The 21,421-nt window shown below is 43.4% G+C and overlaps 1 protein-coding gene across 3 annotated transcripts in view; it reads left to right on the plus strand.

Moving 5' to 3' along the window:
• Positions 1-1,830: 1,830 nt before the first annotated feature.
• Positions 1,831-21,421, plus strand: part of LOC311022653 (poly [ADP-ribose] polymerase tankyrase-1) — a 20,160-nt gene continuing 569 nt past the window's right edge. Inside the window, exons 1-29 of one of the 3 annotated variants that reach the window (XM_084024111.1) lie at positions 1,831-2,320; positions 3,755-3,979; positions 4,241-4,336; positions 5,537-5,573; positions 5,750-5,825; positions 7,076-7,096; positions 8,679-8,773; positions 8,861-8,927; positions 9,113-9,299; positions 9,434-9,555; positions 9,870-9,961; positions 10,529-10,607; positions 10,726-10,897; positions 12,033-12,112; positions 12,418-12,563; positions 12,746-12,911; positions 13,043-13,262; positions 14,034-14,143; positions 16,799-16,987; positions 17,240-17,486; positions 17,623-17,705; positions 17,841-17,961; positions 18,139-18,236; positions 18,534-18,608; positions 18,767-18,872; positions 19,011-19,197; positions 19,977-20,133; positions 20,743-20,835; positions 20,888-21,421. The exon at positions 20,888-21,421 is cut by the window's right edge and continues 569 nt beyond it. In XM_084024111.1, coding sequence (XP_083880237.1) covers positions 1,864-2,320; positions 3,755-3,979; positions 4,241-4,336; positions 5,537-5,573; positions 5,750-5,825; positions 7,076-7,096; positions 8,679-8,773; positions 8,861-8,927; positions 9,113-9,299; positions 9,434-9,555; positions 9,870-9,961; positions 10,529-10,607; positions 10,726-10,897; positions 12,033-12,112; positions 12,418-12,563; positions 12,746-12,911; positions 13,043-13,262; positions 14,034-14,143; positions 16,799-16,987; positions 17,240-17,486; positions 17,623-17,705; positions 17,841-17,961; positions 18,139-18,236; positions 18,534-18,608; positions 18,767-18,872; positions 19,011-19,197; positions 19,977-20,133; positions 20,743-20,829 — 3,798 coding nt within the window. In that variant the 5' untranslated portion in view covers positions 1,831-1,863 and the 3' untranslated portion in view covers positions 20,830-20,835; positions 20,888-21,421. Of the gene's footprint in view, positions 2,321-3,754; positions 3,980-4,240; positions 4,337-5,536; positions 5,574-5,749; positions 5,826-7,075; positions 7,097-8,678; positions 8,774-8,860; positions 8,928-9,112; positions 9,300-9,433; positions 9,556-9,869; positions 9,962-10,528; positions 10,608-10,725; positions 10,898-12,032; positions 12,113-12,417; positions 12,564-12,745; positions 12,912-13,042; positions 13,263-14,033; positions 14,144-16,798; positions 16,988-17,239; positions 17,487-17,622; positions 17,706-17,840; positions 17,962-18,138; positions 18,237-18,533; positions 18,609-18,766; positions 18,873-19,010; positions 19,198-19,976; positions 20,134-20,742 lie in introns of all 3 variants that reach the window. The other 2 variants (XM_084024110.1, XM_084024112.1) reach the window with 2 other exon arrangements.

Here is a 21,421-nt window from a genome sequence, read left to right on the forward strand (position 1 = left end):
TTGGGGATGGCCCTTCCTGTTCCAACATGACTGTGCACCAGTGCACAAAGCAAGGTCCATAAAGACATGGATGAGAGAGTTTGGTGTGGATGAACTTGACTGGCCTGCACAGAGTCCTGACCTCAACCCGATAGAACACCTTTGGAATGAATTAGAATGGAGACTGAGAGCCAGGCCTTCCCGTCCAACATTAGTGTGTGACCTCACAAATACGCTTCTGGAAGAATGGTCAAAAAGTCCCATAAACACACACCTAAACCTTGTGGAACGCCTTCCAGAAGAGTTCAGCTTTCTGAGAGTTGGTTTGTGGTCAGCAGAGCGGCGTTGGACCATGCAGGTCAGAAGCACGAGGTCACCACATTCCATCCTCATGAGTCGAACCCTGCGACCTTCTCAGTCTAGATCGGCCGGGTCCTTTTGCAGACCATGAAGGCAGAACCAAGCAGCCTCCAGAATTAGTTTACCGGTTTGTATCACCTTTGCCGCTCCCATCACCTAGCAACCAGCTGTGGTTGACAAGAACGACAATAGAAGAGGTAACTAGAGTTATATGATTAAAATGGAGCCAGAGATATGTTCTTTTTATTTCATTTAATTTTTTCATTTATTTATTTAAATGACGACGTAGGATATGCTTCAGCACTGGCGCCATCGTTTGATGATATATTTCAGGCTGAAAGACTATTTCTGTCTCATCTGTGGTGGTAGTTGATGAGGTGGGTGTACTGCTAGGTAGATGGGTAGGTTACAGAGAAGGAAAAGGGGAAACTCTTCTATATATTCCAATGGCTTTCTGGCTTATTGGTGGGTATACCACCAGAAAAAGAGGTGGGTTTACCCCGTATACCTGCATATACCCACCACTACACCATTGATCCCGCTGCTGATCCGCTCACAGATTGATTAAATTCAATCATCACAAGGGGCCTGATGAATCATGGGAAAGGGTGAGTCGTGAAAGAATCAGGAAAAGAAGGCTGCATTTGAAGGAACCTTTGAAATGGGAGGCATTTGGTCTTTGGATGTGGCCACTGGATTGGGACACAACTATTGTGTTTTCTGAATTGATGGGTGTCTAAAAGTGTGTGTGCGAGTGTGTGTGCGAGTGTGCGTGTGTGTGTGTTCAATAAAGCAACAGCTCATAATTCACTACAAAGAAAATGGCTCTCAGAAAATATGTATCCTATCCTGTACATAATTACTGATTAAAATAGATATAATGTTAACCAGAGGTTCCCGCTGTTCTAGTCTGTTAAGTTAGTTTCATGGCACCTTTAGTTAGCTGTTTTATAGTGTCAAATGAACAACCTGCGATTTGATACAAATAATTAACACTAATATGAGTTATTAAATATGATTCACGTGCAGGTTGAATCAGAGTGATACATAATCATATATTATGATCGGCTGCCATTGATTAAGGAACACAGCAAAACTGTAAGAAACTGTAATACAGCCTTTAAAAAAACTAAGATCATGATGTGTTTTCCCTCATCACTCTTCTACAGTGTTGTAATGTCATGTGTATGTAGCAATGCATATTAGTACCAATCAATGAGGGACATTTTGGGGTAAACTGCAAATGTGGTTATTATACTGCCACCAACTGTCTGATAAGTATGTATTTCCTTTTGAAAATGTGACAAGATGAGCTCACAGTGCCCAGAGAAAACATTGCTGCAGGTATTTCTTATAGGTCTCTGAGATCCAGATGGCCGTGTTAATACATGATAAAGTTGATCGAGGGTTTGTCCACAGCCACGACCAGCCGAGCATCCACTGAGGGCAAACAGCTGACAGGAAACGCGAGCACTTTCCCCGGAAAGGAGGAGCAGCTTTTATTGTCGCCAGAGAGCTGCTGTAATGGCGGTGTCTCGTCGTTCATCGCAGCAGCAACAACAGCAAAGTACCTTACAGTCTCCGCCGAGAAACAGCTCCCTTTCGGGCGCTCCTCCGGCCTCTCCGCCGATGGCTTTGCTGACCTCGGTCGCTGGACCCCCGGAGATTGAGAGAGAATGCAGCGGAGGGATCGAGCTGGCTCTGGCCTCGCCGGACCTCCCCGCCCCGGTCCTAGCGAGCAGTGCGAGCTTCACCACCATCACCTCCGGCGGCGGCGGCAGCAGCAGCGGCGTGTCGAGCCCCGGATCCGGAGCTACCAGCCCCTCCGATGGTAGCAGCGGCATCGGCGGGGCGTTTCGGGAGTTATTCGAAGCATGTCGCAACGGAGACGTATCCCGAGTAAAGAGACTTGTCGATTCGGTGAACGTAAACGCGAAGGACATGGCTGGACGAAAATCAACTCCCCTTCACTTCGCTGCGGGTAACTATGAGCTAAGCTAACGACTCAGCAGCGTTATGTTTTGCAACATAAGCTGTCGTGGCTAACGTTAGCTAGCAAATGTTGTTGTGTTTTGGTCGACGTGTTATGCTGTTAGCATTGTATTTCGTGGCTTGTCCTTATGGCAACAATACAACTAAATGCAGTTTATCAATGAATAGCCCAGTGGTGCTAACCAGCTAATGTGCCGGGAATCATCCAAAAAGACATTTTTAGCAAATACACTGCGACATGAAGCTAACGGTAAGCAACACAAACTGGGGGCCGTTTCAGAAAGCAGGTTTAGTGAAAACCTTGAGTTAGTTAACACTGAGATGAGGGAAACTCTGGTTTTTCGGTTACAAAGCCAGTTCAGCATAAATCTGAGTCAGTTACCTTACCCTAAGTAATCTTCAGCGCAACTTCTGGACAAAACAATATACAACACTATTGTAGTCGTGGCTAACAGTCAAAACTGATGGTGCCTATCCATTGCTCATAACTTGGTAATGGGTTTATTTTGTAGGGTTTTTTAGATTAATCTTCTGTCACTAGAGGCCTCACAACACTATTAATACAATACTTAGTCCCGATACCTTACTGTGATTTTGCGACGTGCTTAGTATTGTGATTACATATATTGTGATATATTGTCTATCTTTATCTCCTTCTTTTTTTTCTCCAAATGTTAATTTTGCAGTTTGTCAAAATGTTTTACCTAATCAGTAGGGCTGCACATAAATGATTGTTTTTTTAATTGATCGATCTGATTCATTTATTATTTTTTAAATCTTCAATAATATAGCGACCAATTAATCCACAATATCCATAACATTTCTAATTAATAATTCAATATTCGATTTAACCAGCTTCAATTAAAATCACCACACTCAGAAACACAGCTGTTGATAATCCTAATAGATGATGCTTTGGTCGGGATGGTAGTAAACGTGGCCTTTCACTTTGTGAAGCATATATACATCACAGGTGTACTGCTGTGATCAGACATTTCCAGTTAACTGAGTTTGCAGGCAGAAGGTGGCTGGCTCTGCGTCTGAAGTACAGAACACTTTGGGGATCATGGTTGAGGGTTTTTTAGCTGCAGCTAAAGTCCTCCAGGAGAATGATTTCACCAGACAGCCTTGATGTGTGCTGATACACGTTATGCAAATGGATTTACCGACTGACCAACACTCCATCTTTGTAAGAACAGTTTCTATTTTAAAAGATTGATATTTGGCACCCATGTATCAACACAAAATTGCCATGCAAAATATTGCGATACTATGGTGTAACAATTTTCCCCCCACCCCTTCTAGTTATTATTGTTTTGTAGCAATACTAGATCGCCAGGCTACTTTTTAGTGCACATGCACTACTCTTAACACAATATTTAAAAAATATACTAAATTGAGTTTCATATTGATTCTCTTTAAGGTTTTGGCAGAAAAGATGTGGTTGAGCACCTCTTGCAGACGGGAGCCAATGTTCACGCCAGGGATGACGGAGGACTGATCCCCCTGCATAATGCCTGCTCTTTTGGCCACGCAGAAGTTGTCAGCCTCCTCTTGTGTCAGGGTGCGGACCCCAACGCCAGAGATAACTGGAACTACACTCCATTACACGAGGCTGCCATCAAGGGAAAGATAGATGTTTGCATTGGTATGGATGCCTGTCAGTTATGTCAAACAACGGCAATGTTTTTCAAGATTGTTCTAGTCCTATGTGTCTGCAAATATGCCAGGTTCTTGAAAAGCTTGGCAGGATTGTGTTGTCTACCAATGTCTTTGCTCTAACCAACTTACTGTACCTGTTTTTGAATATGATCAGCGTGATACTGGTTGATGCAATATGAAAAATGGTTTAAGTCAAAAATGAAGTCTGAATGAAGAAAAAGTCTTTAACTACACCTCTCTTACTCAGTGTTACTCCAACACGGAGCTGATCCAAACATCCGCAACACTGATGGAAAATCTGCTTTGGATCTAGCCGACCCGTCAGCCAAGGCTGTTCTCACTGGTCAGTCTCTCTCAGCTGTTCATCGCTCGCTTTTATGTTTTTGACTAGAGCTGTCCCAAATGATTATTTTTCAAACAATTAATCTAGATTTAGATTTATTTTTCAGTTACTGATTATTTCACATTACTTGATCAATGTAACTATTCACACAATATGGATATCAAAACATTTCTTGTTAACATTTTAAAATTTAAACTTTAACATGGTACTGTTATGAACCTCACTTTAAACAGATACATATTAAAGAGGGAGACATCACAACAGTTTCTTCTTCTGCTACTTCTTATTTTTGATATTGGCCTATTATTATTATTATTATTATTATTATTATTATTATTATTATTATTAATCAAAAGGTATGCCATAAGCCTATGAAGTATTGGGTATAATGCGAATAAACACATTGATTTCTTAAAATGATTCACAATAAAAGTACCCCTTACTTTATTTTAAAGCTTTTATTGTGAAGCAGCAGAAACCGGAAATGTTTCCATCAGCAGTGACTTAACACGAGTCCTATTCAGCTGAAAGAACACAAAACTGTAAAAAAAAAAAAAAATAATAGATGTTTTCTGAAAGTACTAACAGAAACTAAAGTTCAGACCACAGAGTTCCAGTTAGAAGCTACAAAAGTCCTGAGAGCGGAACACAGAGACTTTAAACGTCTTTGCTGCTCATATGTGATGAGTCTCTAACAGAGGGGTGAAGGGGGGCTGTCCCAAGTCACTCCGCCCCGCAGAGCTGCCGCTGACAGACGGCCAGAGACGCTGATGGACCGGAGTCGCGTGGATTTAATGATGCTTGTTAGCGCCGCTCATGTCTACGATTGCCTGTCAATATTACTTAAGAAAAACAAAAACTCAGGCCAGCAGCGGGAAACTTCCCGCCACCACTGGACTGGAGTGTGGGACGAGAGTTAATCTAGTTATTTGGGACGACAACACACATTTCTATCCGTGTCGGCGTATTTATGTAGTCGATTACGTCGACGAGTCGTCCCAGCCATACTTTTAACCCTCACATTTACAAGTGACGTGCCAATACAAGATTTAAAAATTGTAATCTTGGTCGAGCAGTGTGCTTTGTCAACAGCCTTTATTGCATCTTCTCTTTATCGGCCTCCCAACTATTCCACCTGGACTAAGTAAAAACGGGTAAACTGCATGCCTAGCTCTAATGAGAATTTTTATTTTCATCCAGGTGAATACAAGAAGGATGAACTTCTGGAAGCAGCAAGGTGAGTATCAGTCTAACTGTTCACTAGACGTACTTTGTGTTGGCCTTTGACCTATGTATTTTCTCAGCTATGTTGTGTTCGACTTTCAAATCTGACCAGCTCGAAAAGGAGTACTTAGTTGCATCCGGTGTTGCATGGAAAATTGAATGACACTCGCCTTTTTCTTTTAATGACAGGAGTGGAAATGAAGAAAAGCTGATGGCGCTGCTGACTCCATTGAATGTCAACTGCCATGCCAGTGATGGCCGCAAGGTAAATGAGCCACTATGTACCGCACCTTTTCACACAGCAGACAGATATCTGCCATCACACCTTTGATACAACATGTTGTGCAGGGTTACACATCTGTTGTCCCATATTTTTAAAGTTCTTCATTAAAAAAATAGCGAGGTGGTTTCTGTCATACAGTGTGTGAGTCAAGGTCTGATTTAAATGTGACCACCTGACATGGAACAAACCACTGTGCAACACACACACACTTAGTGGATGTGTGACTCAAATCAGACCATCCTTGAAATCCACTTCTGTTCTAACATGTAAACTCTCCAACCTCATGAATCCCAGAGGTTCAGCAGTTTCAATTGGACATGTTTGGTTGTCCGGTGTCTTTTCACCGTAGTACATTACATCACTTTCATCCAGTTAGACTAGTTGATTCTGTATAAATCTCCTGGAAGTTAAGTAGACAAACCATTCCTTTCATTTGCAGTTCAGTGTTTCTGTGAACATGGTTGGACCAGGTGTCATGGCAGCGATATTGTCTCTTCATCCTCATAATCACTTTTCCATACCCGATGATGGAGCAATGCTAATTGTGATCTTGATATACATGTACATTTATTTGTGATATTGCTAGTGTCTCTTCTTCAATCCATGTTATTGGAACTTGCTTCCAGTGGAAGCAGTGTTTAGATCATGAGACGGTATTTTAGGCATCAAGTTTGTGTTTTTTCTCTTTGTGGAGATTTAACTAGGAGGAGAATCTCACAGAGATCACTTTAGAGGAAGCATTTGGCACTTATGTTGTAATGACAGCATTTGCATTGCTAATTTAGGCTTAGGCTTGTTTATCCATTTCATTGCCATGTATCCACTATGCCGTGTTGCTAACAGTAAATCAGCAGTTGCCTATTTCATTCATTCCTTACCACATTTCCTTCAACAGCAGTTTAAGACTTCCTTACTGACTTTTGCAGTTTATTTAGAGTTTGCATGATCCGGGCCAGTATGCAAATGCATAATTGGTCTGGGTTTGAACCAGTGGGCACCATTAACCAATCCTTTCCTTTCCACAAAGCCGCAGAGAAAACCGAGGAGAAGTTCTACGGCAGTTGTCCCGTTTAATCTCACCCCTATTTGCCAGATCAGCCGGGGATTTATAAACAGGGCTTGTGTTTCATTGACTTAAGAATCAGGAAAAGAATTGCTGTGAAAAGATATTGTCATTTTGTAATTTGTTTCGTTTTGTTTTCCGTGTGACTCTGGCAACATTTGTCGATCAGTCAACATCCCAAAAAATGCTGGTAAGTTGACCTTGATAACGGCCACTTAATTGATGCACTGTTGTGATTTTTTTTCTTTTTGAAGTTTTGTTCCTTTGTAATCCATTGTTTTTATTTGACCAATAAGCTGGCTGTCACTTGTTAATTGCACATCATGGACCTGGGTGTATGGGTCACTCATATATCGTGTGTGTGTGTGTGTGTGTGTGTGTGTGTGTGTGTGTGTGTGTGTGTGTGTGTGTGTGTGTGTGTGTGTGTGTGTGTGTGTGTGTGTGTGTGTGTGTGTGTGTGTGTGTGTGTGTGTGTGTGTGTGTGTGTGTGTGTGTGTGTGTGTGTGTGTGTGTGTGTGTGTGTGTGTGTGTGTGTGTGTGTGTGTGTGTGTGTGTGTGTGTGTGTGTGTGTGTGTGTGTGTGTGTGTGTGTGTGTCCTACCGCCTGCTTTCTTCAGTCTGTCCTTGCACACTCACACAACTTTCAATCACTCTTCATTCAGTATCTGGCTTTTATTTAATTCCTTTTTTTGTTTTGATGATCACTCATGCATGCCAAAAGCCCCCCCCCCCCCCCCCCCTGCATTTTATCAAGCGAAACCTGAATATGTGTGGAAATGTGTGTCTACTTCACATTCCTGTTGGAACAGTTGATAATGAATGGACTACATTTGTCACCCGTCATTCTGGTGCTATGCTTGTCTCCATGGTAACGACTTTTGAATGCTCATGTCATCCCACACTGAATGAAGCTTCCACGATTGGACTTCCAGCCGTCTGATTTTATCACTGTAGTCTGAGATCTAACCGTTGGCTTCTTAGGAATTATTTCTTGCATGGGAATTTAAATGAATGCTGTATCTCGTTTATGATTGTCAGCTTGACCTGAGCTAGACTTTTGAGTAGAGAAGTGAAGTTGAATTTGCTGCTTTGCTCAGACTAACATTTAATTTCCTTGGCTGATGGAAGTCATTTTATTTTATTTTCTAATAGCTTCTGGAGATGCTTTCTCAATCCATCAGCTTGCTTATTGTAGCTTTTTTTGCATCCTGTTACGGTTGGGGTTCGATGGCATTTAATCAAATTTGAATCCAGTCATGAATTCCCTTATTGGATTTAGTGCCGGTTACGCTCTTCTTCTTCTTTAAGTCAAAGCACTTATAAATAAATTGATGATGAGGAATCAAAACACAAAGAAAATTCACAGTAAAAGTTTGCCCTGTTTTGTTTTGTTTTACTAAATGACTACATTACGTTTTTAAAAAGAGAGGAAGCGATCATCACCCAACCGTAATTCTTACGCAGCCATTTTGAATTTAATCGTCTTAACATTTGCACTAGCAATTCTTTCTTGTCGTCTAACCACATTAAACTTAATTTAGAACTCTTAAGACATGGGAATTTATTTTGCTGTCAAATGGCAGTGTTTAGAAAGATGAAGAATGAAAAAACTTCCGTTGACCTTGCATCATATCCGCCATTCATCTGCAACTCACCAAGCATAGCCTGCACCGTGTTTCTGGCCTAATCAGCTGCTTGCTCCTGTGGCCATGGAAGGTGTACACACTGAAGCAGGGTAATCTGCCTGTGCTAACCAGTCGTCCTCTCTTATAGTCGACGCCCCTCCACCTGGCTGCTGGCTACAACCGCGTCCGCATCGTCCAGCTCCTTCTGCAGCACGGAGCCGATGTTCATGCCAAGGACAAAGGGTGAGAAGATCTTTTAGATCACCGCACAAAAACCTCGTCATTCAGTTGCAACTTCTGACCTCACTAACCTAGTGTCTTGTCCCTCAGTGGCCTGGTCCCACTTCACAACGCCTGCTCCTACGGCCACTTTGAGGTCACCGAGCTTCTGCTGAAAGTAAGACCCACAAAAGGTTTTATTTCAAAAGGGCCTATGTGAGAACATAATTGAATAATTATTGCACTTTTGCTAATCTTCCTTTGTCAGTCTTTGCTTTTCATTTTAGATGTTTTCTGATGATGGCAGATGTGGGGAGAAACATTCTGTACACCTCTTTGCTTTGGTTGCTTTTCTCTCTGCAGCATGGAGCTTGTGTGAACGCCATGGACTTGTGGCAGTTCACTCCTCTCCACGAGGCAGCGTCCAAGAACCGAGTGGAGGTGTGCTCCTTGCTGCTGAGTCATGGGGCCGATCCCACCCTGCTGAACTGTCACAGCAAGAGCGCCGTGGACATGGCTCCCACTCCAGAACTTAAAGAACGGCTCACCTGTGAGTTCTCTCAGTCACATGAACATGTATACTCAGAGCGATGAATGGAAAAATACACACTGACATCATGTACATATTGGTTCAGTTCAATTTGCATTTCGAGAATGTCATTTTCTACTTTCTCTTTCCTGTAGATGAGTTCAAAGGTCACTCGCTGCTGCAGGCAGCCAGAGAGGCAGATATGACCAAAGTGAAGAAGACACTGGCTCTGGAGATCATCAGCTTCAAACATCCTCAGACCAACGAGACGGCTCTGGTCAGACTGCAGCCTTATTTCTTGTGTTGGGCTGAAGATTGCTTTGACATTTGAGTGCAGTGTGGAAAGAAACTTAGCCTCTTAGCCTCCTTGTTGTTTACAAATGATGTTGATGCGGATAAATAATCCTGATTCCAAATGCTTAAGAACATTCACCCGAGTCATTAAAAGGGATCTTTCTTACAGTGCTCTGTAGGATTAATAATGATGTACAGCCAGTTAGTTATAGGTTGAGTGAACTGGCATTTAAAACGTGTCCTGGTTCGGAATATCAAGATCCCAGCACACTAATCTAATGTGTCTGTGTGTTTCAGCACTGTGCCGTGGCTTCGCCCCACCCCAAGAGGAAGCAGGTGACTGAGTTGTTGCTGCGTAAAGGTGCCAACATCAACGAGAAGAACAAAGAGTAAGTATTGACATTTAGTTTCAACATTTTACCTCGATTGAAAATTTAAAAACTAGAATTGATAAGCTACCAAAGGTACCACACACAAATGAATGAATCCAAAATAAACTATTTTGCAGTGATTTAATAAATAAAAAAAATTAAAAAAAGGATGCTGAAATAACTTGAGGTCAGTCTGAGACAACAGCAGCAAAATTGTTGTTTGTCCCTTAGAAGATCTCTGGTCTCTGTACTGGTATGAGCTACTATCGTAGACCTCTGTGACCTCAGACACAGGAGACAACATTTGTTTCCTCCACTTCTGATTCACCAACGTCAGGAGGACAATCTCAATGCTGGTAGACACAGCATCGTGCAAAAACGTTGCTTATTGTTGTGAACACAGCATCGGGACATTATAGTTAGGATAGTGTAACAAGTTTAAACAGGGTAATGTCTTCCACATAGAACAACTAGAATCAGTAAAAACTTGTAAGAGAGAAAATCAACTGCATGTTGGAGCAAATGATCTAAGAAGAAAAGAAAAACAGGAGAAGGTGATAACGTCCTGCCCGTTGTGTCTTTAAGCTTCATGACTCCACTGCACGTTGCTGCTGAGAGAGCTCACAACGACATCCTGGAGGTGCTGCAGAAACACGGAGCAAAGGTCTCTTCGCTTTTACATTTCCATTCAGTTCTACTAGAAAATGGAATGAGTTAATTTGATCTGAGGGGGATTCAAAGTGTGTGTTCCTGAAACTTCCCTTCACCCCCTGTGCCATCAGGTAAATGCTGCGGACACACTAGGTCAGACAGCTCTCCATAGAGCTGCGCTGGCTGGTCACATCCAGACCTGCAAGCTGCTGCTGAGCTACGGGGCTGACCCCTCCATCGTGTCTCTGCAAGGCTTCACTGCTGCTCAGATGGGGAACGAGGCTGTGCAACAGATTCTTAATGGTAAGCACACACACTGGGCTTTGGACTATTTAACATTGTTTGCCTTTAGGTTTGATAAGTTTCAGAATGAAAATGCACTCCAACAACCTTGCTCGCCTTTGCACAAGATAAAGCCGATGTTATAGTCTGAAGTATGCAGAACTCTTGTGTGGATTTCAGTGCTCGAATGAATGAATGAAGCGCTCCCCTGCATCCCGCTTTTCCCTCAAAGGAAAATGCTATGCTGACTGTGACTGCTATGCATGCCCTGAAGCTATATCATATGGCCACCACTAGATTTGTAATGAACTTCAAGAAGCATGAGCTTCTGATTCCCTGCTATGAAACATTATCTTCCTCGATGTATAATGTTTAGTCGTACTTCTGCGGTTTTCTCCAAAAGAAGTGTAATCAGTAATTCTCTCATCTAAAGACTGATATTAACATATATCATATAGTAATATTAGAACCTGATGTATTACTTTCAAATGAAAATAACTAGTTGTATAAAGCCCAAGTTATGCTTCCGCGTCGACACAACGCAAGGGGGCTTGCGGACCCCTTACGTCCTTGCAGACCCCTTACGTCCTTGCGAACCCCCCTTACGTCCAACGCAAGGGCCCGACGTGCACCTCCCAAAAATCCTAGACGCGCGTCGAGGCGACGCAACACCAACGCAGCAGCATTGGCTGTGATTGGTCCGCTAACTACATCCGCTGGAGACCGCTATCCGGTTTCCATTCATAAACACTGCCATTTAAACTTTTAATACTTTTATTGTTTGCACCTTGTTTTATTGTTTGCACCTTGTTTTATTGTTTGCACCTTGTCGCTTTTGCACAAAGAAATAAAACACCAAGTTCTGAAAAATTGTGGATGTTTAAAGCCGGAAGGTAAACAAATAGGCTATAACGAGGCTAACGACGATATACGTCAAGAGTCTCGGTCGGTCGGTCAGTCTTTACAAAAAACATAGCGCCCTCTACCGGTGTGGCATTGAATTGCATTTCGACACGTAAACCCAACGCAGAACCATCACGGTCTCCAAGCAACTGCGTCGCCATTGCGTGATCACTACGCGGAAGCATAACCGAGCCTTTAGTCATTTGGTCATGTTGGTCATTTTGCTTTGTATTTAATGTGTTTTCTTTTTCAGAAAATGTCCCCACACGTAACTCTGACGTGGACTACAGGTTTCTGGAGGCTGCCAAAGCGGGGGATCTGGACACAGTGCAAGTGAGCTCACTGTTTCTTCCATGTTTTATACCATCAGTTGCTACAGTTTGGTTTTTATACACAATACTTTTAGTTTTATAAATTAAATTTAAAGTTGCCGATTTTTGGCAGCAATTGTTTTGAATGAAATCATTATTGTACACCGTGACCGGAGCTATTCTTTGTTTTCTTGAAGAATTTGTAGACATTTCAAATGCTAGCAGCACTGGTTTACAAATGACTGTGAAAGCCCTGTTTGAATTGTCTTGATAACCTGCTATTATACCACTGAGTTGAGTTGCTAATATTGTTACTATTTATGGCAGCAACTTTGCACCCCCCAGAATGTAAACTGTCGGGACTTGGAGGGCCGCCACTCCACTCCTCTCCACTTTGCAGCTGGTTACAACCGAGTGGCTGTGGTTGAATACCTGCTGCACCATGGAGCTGACGTCCACGCCAAAGACAAGGGGTGAGCGCTGCCCTCCTTCCCATCTGTAGGATGGACACAATGGAAGGAATCAATCAATTGTGTTTAGATTTTTAGAGCTAATAATGCTACTATGATGATGCATTCAGTAGACACAAATACAAGTTTGAAGTTGGCAAGACATCAATGTGTGAAGATTTTCCCTTGTGTTTTTCCTCCACTAGCGGTCTGGTGCCGCTCCACAACGCATGCTCCTACGGCCACTATGAAGTGGCTGAGCTGCTGGTCAGACATGGAGCTTCAGTCAACGTGGCGGACCTGTGGAAATTCACCCCACTTCATGAGGCTGCAGCCAAGGGCAAATATGAGATCTGCAAACTGCTGCTCAAAGTGAGGACCCGTGGTTGACATCTGTCTTATTAGGACTAGTATTGTCTTTCATTTTTGTGAGGAGGGCAAATTGTTTCATATATTTCAAGTAAAATGTATAAAATCTAAGAAACTGGAACTCTTTTGTTCAGCATGGAGCCGACCCATCCAAGAAGAACCGCGACGGCAACATGCCGCTGGACATGGTGAAGGATGGAGATACAGATATCCAGGACCTGCTGAGGGGCGATGCTGCCCTGCTGGATGCTGCCAAGAAGGGCTGCCTGGCCCGAGTCCAGAAGCTCTGCTCCCCAGAGAATATCAACTGCAGAGACACACAGGGGCGTAACTCCACACCACTCCACCTTGCAGGTAATCAATACTAGCTAATTGGGATGGGACCATATCAAAATTTCATATCACCATTATCTTGGCCAAAATTACAATTCACAATATTATCCCGATAATCATCAAAATGTGCTTTAAAAACTCTTAAAATGGCAGCAAAACATAGTGGATCATTTTGTCAAGAAACACATTTGTATTGCATCACAGATGGAACACATCGTTCTGGTGATTTTCACATCTCTACATGGATATATTTTTGAATTTTGGACAAGACATATGGCGGCGGGTTCAGCGCTCACAATACTGAATGCGTGTGTTTTTAAAACAATTAATAATGCCTATGGAACAAGTTTATAGATGATGCATTCATAAGGTCATGGAGAGAAAAGATGAACAGGAACTCTACACAGACTGTGCGCCAACGATCATGCCAACTCCCCCGAGGCAGATTGCTTTTTTTTTTTCATATTAAGACGACTTCTCCTGTCCGTTTTAAAGTTTGATCTGAATTCCGAAAAAAGACTGGAGAAACTGGAGACTGAACTCGGCAGACACTCTGAGCGTGGCATTTACCTTCCCTGAAAGCATTCACTTCCTCAGTGTGCTTTCTGCAGCAGTGGTGCAGATGCACGGCACCGCTCTGTGACTCCGATGTCTCTAGTCCATCTCATTTTTCAGTTATTAAAAAGAAAATCTGTTAAGTATGGTAAATATTCAGTTAAAGCGACCTGGCATATGTTCTTGTGATCAATGTTAAAAATGGACCCGATCTTAATTCTGATTCCTTCTCCTTAGCTGGGTACAACAACCTTGAGGTGGCAGAGTATCTGCTGGAGCATGGTGCTGATGTCAACGCCCAGGACAAAGGAGGCCTTATCCCTCTTCATAATGCTGCTTCTTATGGGGTCAGTCTCACCAACAGAAACACAGTACATAATCCAATCCTGATCCGGAGTGGGATCGATTTACACGTTGAAAACGCTTAAAGTGGCAGTCCTAGTCTGGCCGGGCCTTTGATCAAGCGTTTATGTTCGTTCGTTCATTTTCTTTTTAACCATTGCTCTATTGGCCTAATCTGAGGTGAAGACTAGGTCATAAACATTAAATATTATTGGTTATATGTTTAGCAGAGTAGGTCTACGTAACAAATGTGTACAAAGCATCATTCATAACGGTTCTGCTCTGTGCAGCTAAAACAAAGAATAAAGGAGTTACGCTAAAGGGCAACATGGAGCTTGGAGACATAAAGGATGAATTAAAAACAGGACAATTAACGTTAAGCAAAGTCATCAGGAAAGTCCGAGGTACGGGATCGTTTCAAGTGACTAGTGGGAGAAGGCGATAACATACGTGTCGGCTTGTCCACTCATATCCTAATCGTGGCAGCACTATAATAATAGTAATAAAATAATAATAATAATTTTCATATTTTTGTGGCTGAGTAGTGGTGCAGCCACACCCCCACTTCCCACAGATATGCACATACAACAGCCTCATGCATTTAAAATAATTGTCAGGTTGAAATCGGGCTCGGGCTCTTAATTACAGTTAAAGGGATAGTTCGGAATTTTGGACATAAGACCTATTTTCCAAGTGAGCCGGTGTGTTCGAGACGTCTGGAGACGTTTTCAAGACATTTCATTCAGTTCTTCTAGTTGCCGAGTTCGCTTGTGCTATGGCTAGCGCAAGTCAATGGTTCTAGCTAGACAGGCATTAAAAACAGTCTTGCCCACTCCACAGTGCACCCGAGGCAAATCAATTAAAACACTAGACTGTCGATCTAATATCTGTGTTGATAGAATAATATTTTAAACAAAACTAACCTTGCATCGCATGAATCATCCATTTTTTGAGGAACTAGTTTCGAACCGGGCCAAACTGTCGGCACTTATACCCCCAAGGCTGTCTGAAAAGCCCTCGGAGCTCACTCAAACACCGGGCAGCCCACGGCCACGCAAAGCCACAATTACGCACCGCGAACCCGGACCACTGCTCCGTCCGGAGAACCGTAAACCCTCGGACGCGTTGCGGGGATTCCCTCCGGTAAATAGACACATGAACACCGCCGAATAATCGGGCCTCGTGCCCTCAGAGCTGGGTGAAAAGCCCTTGGACCGCAGACCAACACCGGGCAGCGGGCGGCTCCGCGAATCCACACATGCGGACTCTCCGTCGGACTCAAAACTCTAAGACACGCCGCCCGAAATACTGCCCGTAAATAGGCAATCGAACCGGGACGAATTGTCGGGACTCATGCCCTCAGACCTGGATGAAAAGCGCTTGGACCTCACGCAAACACCAGGCAGCCCACGGCCACGTGAACCCACAATTACGCACCGCGAACCCGGACCTCTGCTCTGTCCGTAGACCCGTAAACCCTCGGACGCGTTGCAGGGGATTCCCTCCTGGCGGCCACCAGTCACCAGTTCGGTCCCGGTTCTCAGCTCCAGCGGGGGCTGTCTCGGTCTCCACAGACGCTCGTTCACGTTCTGCCCTTTGAGCATCCCTCTCGCGCAATTCTTCCTCTGTATATTCAGGCTCGTACAGGTACGGTTGGGTTTGGGTGGAAAAAAAACTCCTCATCATTGTCTTCAAAAGTTTCAGTATATTCTCCAAAAGTGGCCATTTCCGTGAGATTGAAGAAACTAGCACTGTAGGATACTCTGCGTCTGTAGCAATGACAGCAGGTAAACAAACTATTATAGAACCGGTAACTTATAAGTGCTAGGTGATATCACTCCGCCGCTGCCATAGCCTACTAGGAAGTATGACACGCTGCTGCTGCTGAGACTGAAATAAAACCAACCTTGCATTTTTAAGGATTTATTTCAAACATTCTATCAACACATATGTACATCGATAGTCTGCCGTTACAATGGATTTGCCTTGGGTGCACTGTGGAGTGGGCAAGACTGTTTTTAATGCCTGTCTAGCTAGAACCATTGACTTACGTCTCGAACACACCGGCTCACTTGGAAAATAGGTCTTATGTCCAAAATTCCGAACTATCCCTTTAATGTGTTGGGCCGGGCCGGGCTCAGACAGAACAGGCTTGGGTAGGGTAGCTTGATTTTCTGGGCCCGAACTAAGTCTAAGCCTGACTCAGCAGTTGGAAGTTACTGATTTCCCATTCCAAGTAAACGCAGCATACTTCCGTGAGTAGCTCCACCTGCAGACCAACCGCTGCTGACTGACGGAAAAAGATAAAACTCAATTCGAATTTAGCGTGGGAATGTGGCCACAGACATGGAGATCCTATTTCTGGACAAAGCAGAACTTTCATTAGTGGGTCACATGATCAACCACCATTGTTTTAACTTACCCTTTGATAGATAGGAACTTAAAAGACAATTAAATAAAATTTAATAAATTTTAATTTTAATAAAAATAAATAGAATGTTACGGGGAACTACACTAACTTACTACATTTCTTAAAGATACATTTCTCAGAAAAATATATCCTGTAGTCTTATAGTTTGTTCTGTTATTTCATTGAACTTAAATGTCGTCTTTTGTGGTTCAGAGACTGACTTGCCCTCTGTTGCCTCTCTTCTTCACAGCATGTGGACATTGCAGCCTTACTGATCAAGTACAATACATGTGTGAATGCTACGGACAAATGGGCTTTCACACCCCTCCACGAGGCGGCCCAGAAGGGTCGTACACAGCTCTGCGCGCTCCTGCTCGCTCATGGAGCCGACCCCACCATGAAGAACCAAGAGGGTCAGACTGCTTTGGACCTGGCCACGGTAACTCTGGCAACCAACCTGGGGGACATTGATAGCTTAGGAATTACTGCACATTTCAGGCCTAGATACGTGGTGGAAAAATGATATATATTGAAATGAATCATAAATTGGGGAAGGCATTTTCACATCATCATGCTCTTGTTGATTAAGAATCACACTGCTTCTTCTGTTTGTTCTTTGAGGGCCCCAACTGATCACTTAACTGGAATGAGAGTACAATAAACAAACCTTTTTTTCCTGCCATCCTTGCAGGCTGATGATATCCGGGCCCTGCTGATGGACGCCATGCCACCAGACGCCCTGCCCAGCTGCTTCAAGCCCCAGGCCACAGTGGTCAGCGCCTCGGTCATTTCCCCCGCCTCCACGCCATCCTGTCTGTCGGCTGCAAGCAGCATAGACAACCTGGCCGGACCGCTCACTGAGCTGGCTACAGCTGCTGCCTCCGGGTCCTCTGGAGTGGCAGACGGAGCCACCGGCACCGACCGCAAGGAAGGGGAGAGTAAGTTCATGGCATCTGGCATAATAAAATCTGGACATGGAATATTTGTGGGACTTTTAGGAGTAAAATGTGCATGAAGCCTGTTTGACATTGATTAACTAATTCTCATTTAACTGTGATTGCCCCTTTCTTGCAGTGGCCATGCTGGACATGAATATAAGTCAATTCATGAAGAGCCTGGGTCTGGAGCACCTGAGGGACATTTTTGAGAGGGAGCAGGTCGGCCGTCTCCGATATACTTAATACACTCAAAACACCTTCATGTTGGAGCAAACAGACCAACAGCACAAGACTGAGTTGATTTTTCTGCTTGGTATAAACTTCTCAATCTGTTTGGTTATTTCCTTTTTCCAGATCAGTCTGGATGTGCTGGCTGACATGGGTCATGAGGAGCTGAAGGAAATTGGAATTAATGCATACGGCCACCGACACAAGCTCATCAAGGGAGTTGAGAGGCTGCTTGGTGGCCAGCAAGGTTAGGAGTCATAGTATGTCTTCCTGGGAATGGCAGCATGCTGTGACGTCTGCAGCACTTCCACAAGTAGTCAGACAGTTTGAAACCAAAAGAAAGGAGGCAGGAAGAGACTGTTCTTGTAACACTTTACAAATTAACACGTCATAGCCAGTGATGCGCTGTGTTGTTGTTTTTCAGGGGGCAACCCTTACCTGACATTCCATTGTGCCAACCAGGGCACCATACTGATAGATCTCGCTCCAGATGACAAGGAGTACCAGTCCGTGGAGGAGGAGGTGAGTCCAGTCTCTGTTTATGGTGTCCTTTTAAATCAATATTTCTTCTGCTGATGAATAATGCATTTTAAACGGGTACTAAATATCTTAGTAAATGCCTTTTTTACTCTGATTTTGTACAAATAATTGCATCATATAGTAGATTCAAGTATCGTGCTTCATGCAGACACTGTATATGCTTGAGAAACGCTTGATTTATATTTGAAACAACAGCAAAAAAGAAGAAAATAATTACTGGTGGCAAGTAATATGTATCCTGGTTATAAAATCCTGCCCTTTTCATTGTGTTCCCCTCAGTTGCAGAGCACCATCAGAGAGCACAGAGACGGAGGAAACGCTGGTGGGGTGTTCAGCAGATACAACATCATCAAGGTCTGAACCTGTTATCATAGCAGCTTCTATGGGGACTGTTTCTCTGGTTAGATCGTATTAATGAGAACCAATAACAGTGATCAACATCTAACTCTTGGTGTAAAACGGACGTGACTCCAACATCGTGTTCTATGTGTGTGTCACGGTTTCCCCCACAGATTCAGAAGGTGGTAAATAAGAAGCTGAGGGAACGTTACACCCACCGGCAGAAGGAGATCGCAGATGAGAACCACAACCATCACAATGAGCGGATGTTGTTTCATGGTAACCATAAAAATAAATAGTGATAGTTTAGTTTGTTTGTTTGTTTGTCAGGCATGCACTTATTTAATTCTGTAAATCATTGCATGTCAATTACTGTATATGATATCATTCTGCCACTGTGGCCTCGTCTTCCTTCAGGTTCCCCGTTCATCAACGCAATCATCCACAAAGGGTTCGACGAGCGCCACGCGTACATCGGAGGGATGTTTGGAGCAGGCATCTACTTCGCAGAGAACTCCTCAAAGAGCAATCAGTACGTCTACGGCATCGGAGGAGGCACGGGCTGCCCAACGCACAAAGACCGATCCTGCTACCTGTGCCACAGGTAACCTTGACTTGGATATAAGGAATAGTCTAATAGCAGCATCACACCACAACAACTAAAAGATATCTGGTTAGAGATGGGCTGATGGATCCGGTGTAATACATTTTTCCATACTCTCAAGCTCCTCATTTCCTTTAAAAAGAAAATATCAGTAAGAACAAAACATGGGTGCATCTCTTCCAGGCGCTTTCAGTCACAAGTTTGGCATGTTTTTAACCGTGGAAACTGTGAGACATGACAACCAAGCAGAATGGTTCCACACAGCTGCAACACAAGTAACCTCAACATTAAAAGTCATGATCACCATCTCAGTTTAAGGCCAGAGACTACAGGTTAGAAGAGTAATAAATAAAAAGCACCGTCCATGAGTCTTTCCCAGTTATAGTAAAAGTTTTTAAAGAGTTTTACAAGGAGAGTTTTATCTCTTCTTAATCAGTATATAAATCCTAAATGTGTATTTCGGATGTTTTTTTCATTTCCCACTAATCTTATTTAATGTTTTTTTTGCAATGCATGTGTTATAAATGGCCAGTTGTGTCATGTGATGTGCCTTTTAAATGTAATTACCTTTTTATGCTAAGAACGATCATTAGTTTAAAAATTCACATACCTATTCAACTCTCTGTAAAATTCTACCAAACAGAGTCTGTGTCCTCTGACCTTTAGAAGCCTGGTGTTGCCCATCCCTAGTTAAACCAGAGGATGGGCATAAATAGGTTTTATATGTATTATTCTGGGATGCTTGTGTCTGAACTGCCTCCTGTCACCTGCCATCTCAGGCAGATGCTGTTCTGCCGAGTCACCCTGGGGAAGTCCTTTCTCCAGTTCAGTGCCATGAAGATGGCCCACGCCCCCCCAGGACACCACTCGGTGATCGGGCGGCCCAGTGTGAACGGCCTGGCCTACGCCGAGTATGTCATCTACAGAGGAGAACAGGTAAACGCCCAAAGCTGTGTTCACACTCGCACACATTCTACTCTCGTCCTGGATTACTTGTTTGACCGTCAGATCGTTGGGGTTTATCACTCATGCTATTTGTACATGTTGTGAAGTCTCAGATCCGCCGTCCTGTCTGAGTTCATACCATCACCTGAAGTCTGAAGTTTGTAAGGTCTGACTACAAGACGAAAAGCAAACGACTTTTAAAATGCTTGTTTTCTGAATGGGGTTTGGATTAACATTGCAGCTGCTCCATCAACACTCAAAAACATGTCATCTAGACAAGAACATTAGCGACCTTGTTGTCTGTACAGGCACGTCTCTGGTTCCTCCACATAGTCTGGTCTGGTCTCTGGACTAATGTTACTGGTGTGTGAGCTACTATCATAGAGCTCCGTGTAGGGACCTTTCACGACACAGCAATTTCCCACTCAAGTTGAAATATTTCAACTTGTGTGAATGAAGAGGATTCCCTGTATTTGCCTCATTCATGTTGCATCATTTGGTGTGGACACATTAAGAACAATTTTCCGATAACATTAGCAAAAGCACATTGAACACCTGCTTTGTCATATTGGGTAATGTCTTTCTGTATTTTTCCTTCAGGCCTACCCGGAGTACCTCATCACCTACCAGATCCTTAAACCGGAGAGTGCAGCCCAGTCTGCTGCAGGAGCTGAGCAGAAGTCATAGTTACTTCACACACACACACACACACACACACACACACACACACACACACACACACACACACACACACACACACACACACACACAAGGACTTGATGCTCATTATTTTCTCCTTCGTATTGCAAATGTCTAAACACCTTTTATTTACCAAACGCATTTCAAACACATTTCCAATCTCTTGTCCAGTAGAACCCATGGTGACCAGTATTTCATGAGCAGATATGCTGTATAATATTCTCCTTTTGTTGGATAGGCTGCATGTTAATACAAAAGCATGTGAGGCCCAGTAGTGTGCCTGGGTTAGTTCTTCCCCTTGTAGAGACTCTGAAGTATCAGCATTGACTGTTTGCCACTCTTTGTCGTCTCATGCCTCGTGACTGTGCACAATCATGACTGCTCACCTCTTTCCACACACACACACACACACTGTCTCGCTGTCAAAGCCTGAAACCTGTGGACGACTACTGCCCCACCGCATCTAGGTTCATCCTCTATAGAAAGGCCCTTGGTTACTGTGATTTTAATGCAAACTTAGAACACTACAAAACCGATAATGATATGTTGTTGCTAAGCTGCAAGGCTGACTTTCACCCCA

This window comes from Eutrigla gurnardus (genome assembly GCF_963514095.1).
Source record: "Eutrigla gurnardus genome assembly, chromosome: 13".
Classification (NCBI taxonomy): domain Eukaryota; kingdom Metazoa; phylum Chordata; class Actinopteri; order Perciformes; family Triglidae; genus Eutrigla; species Eutrigla gurnardus.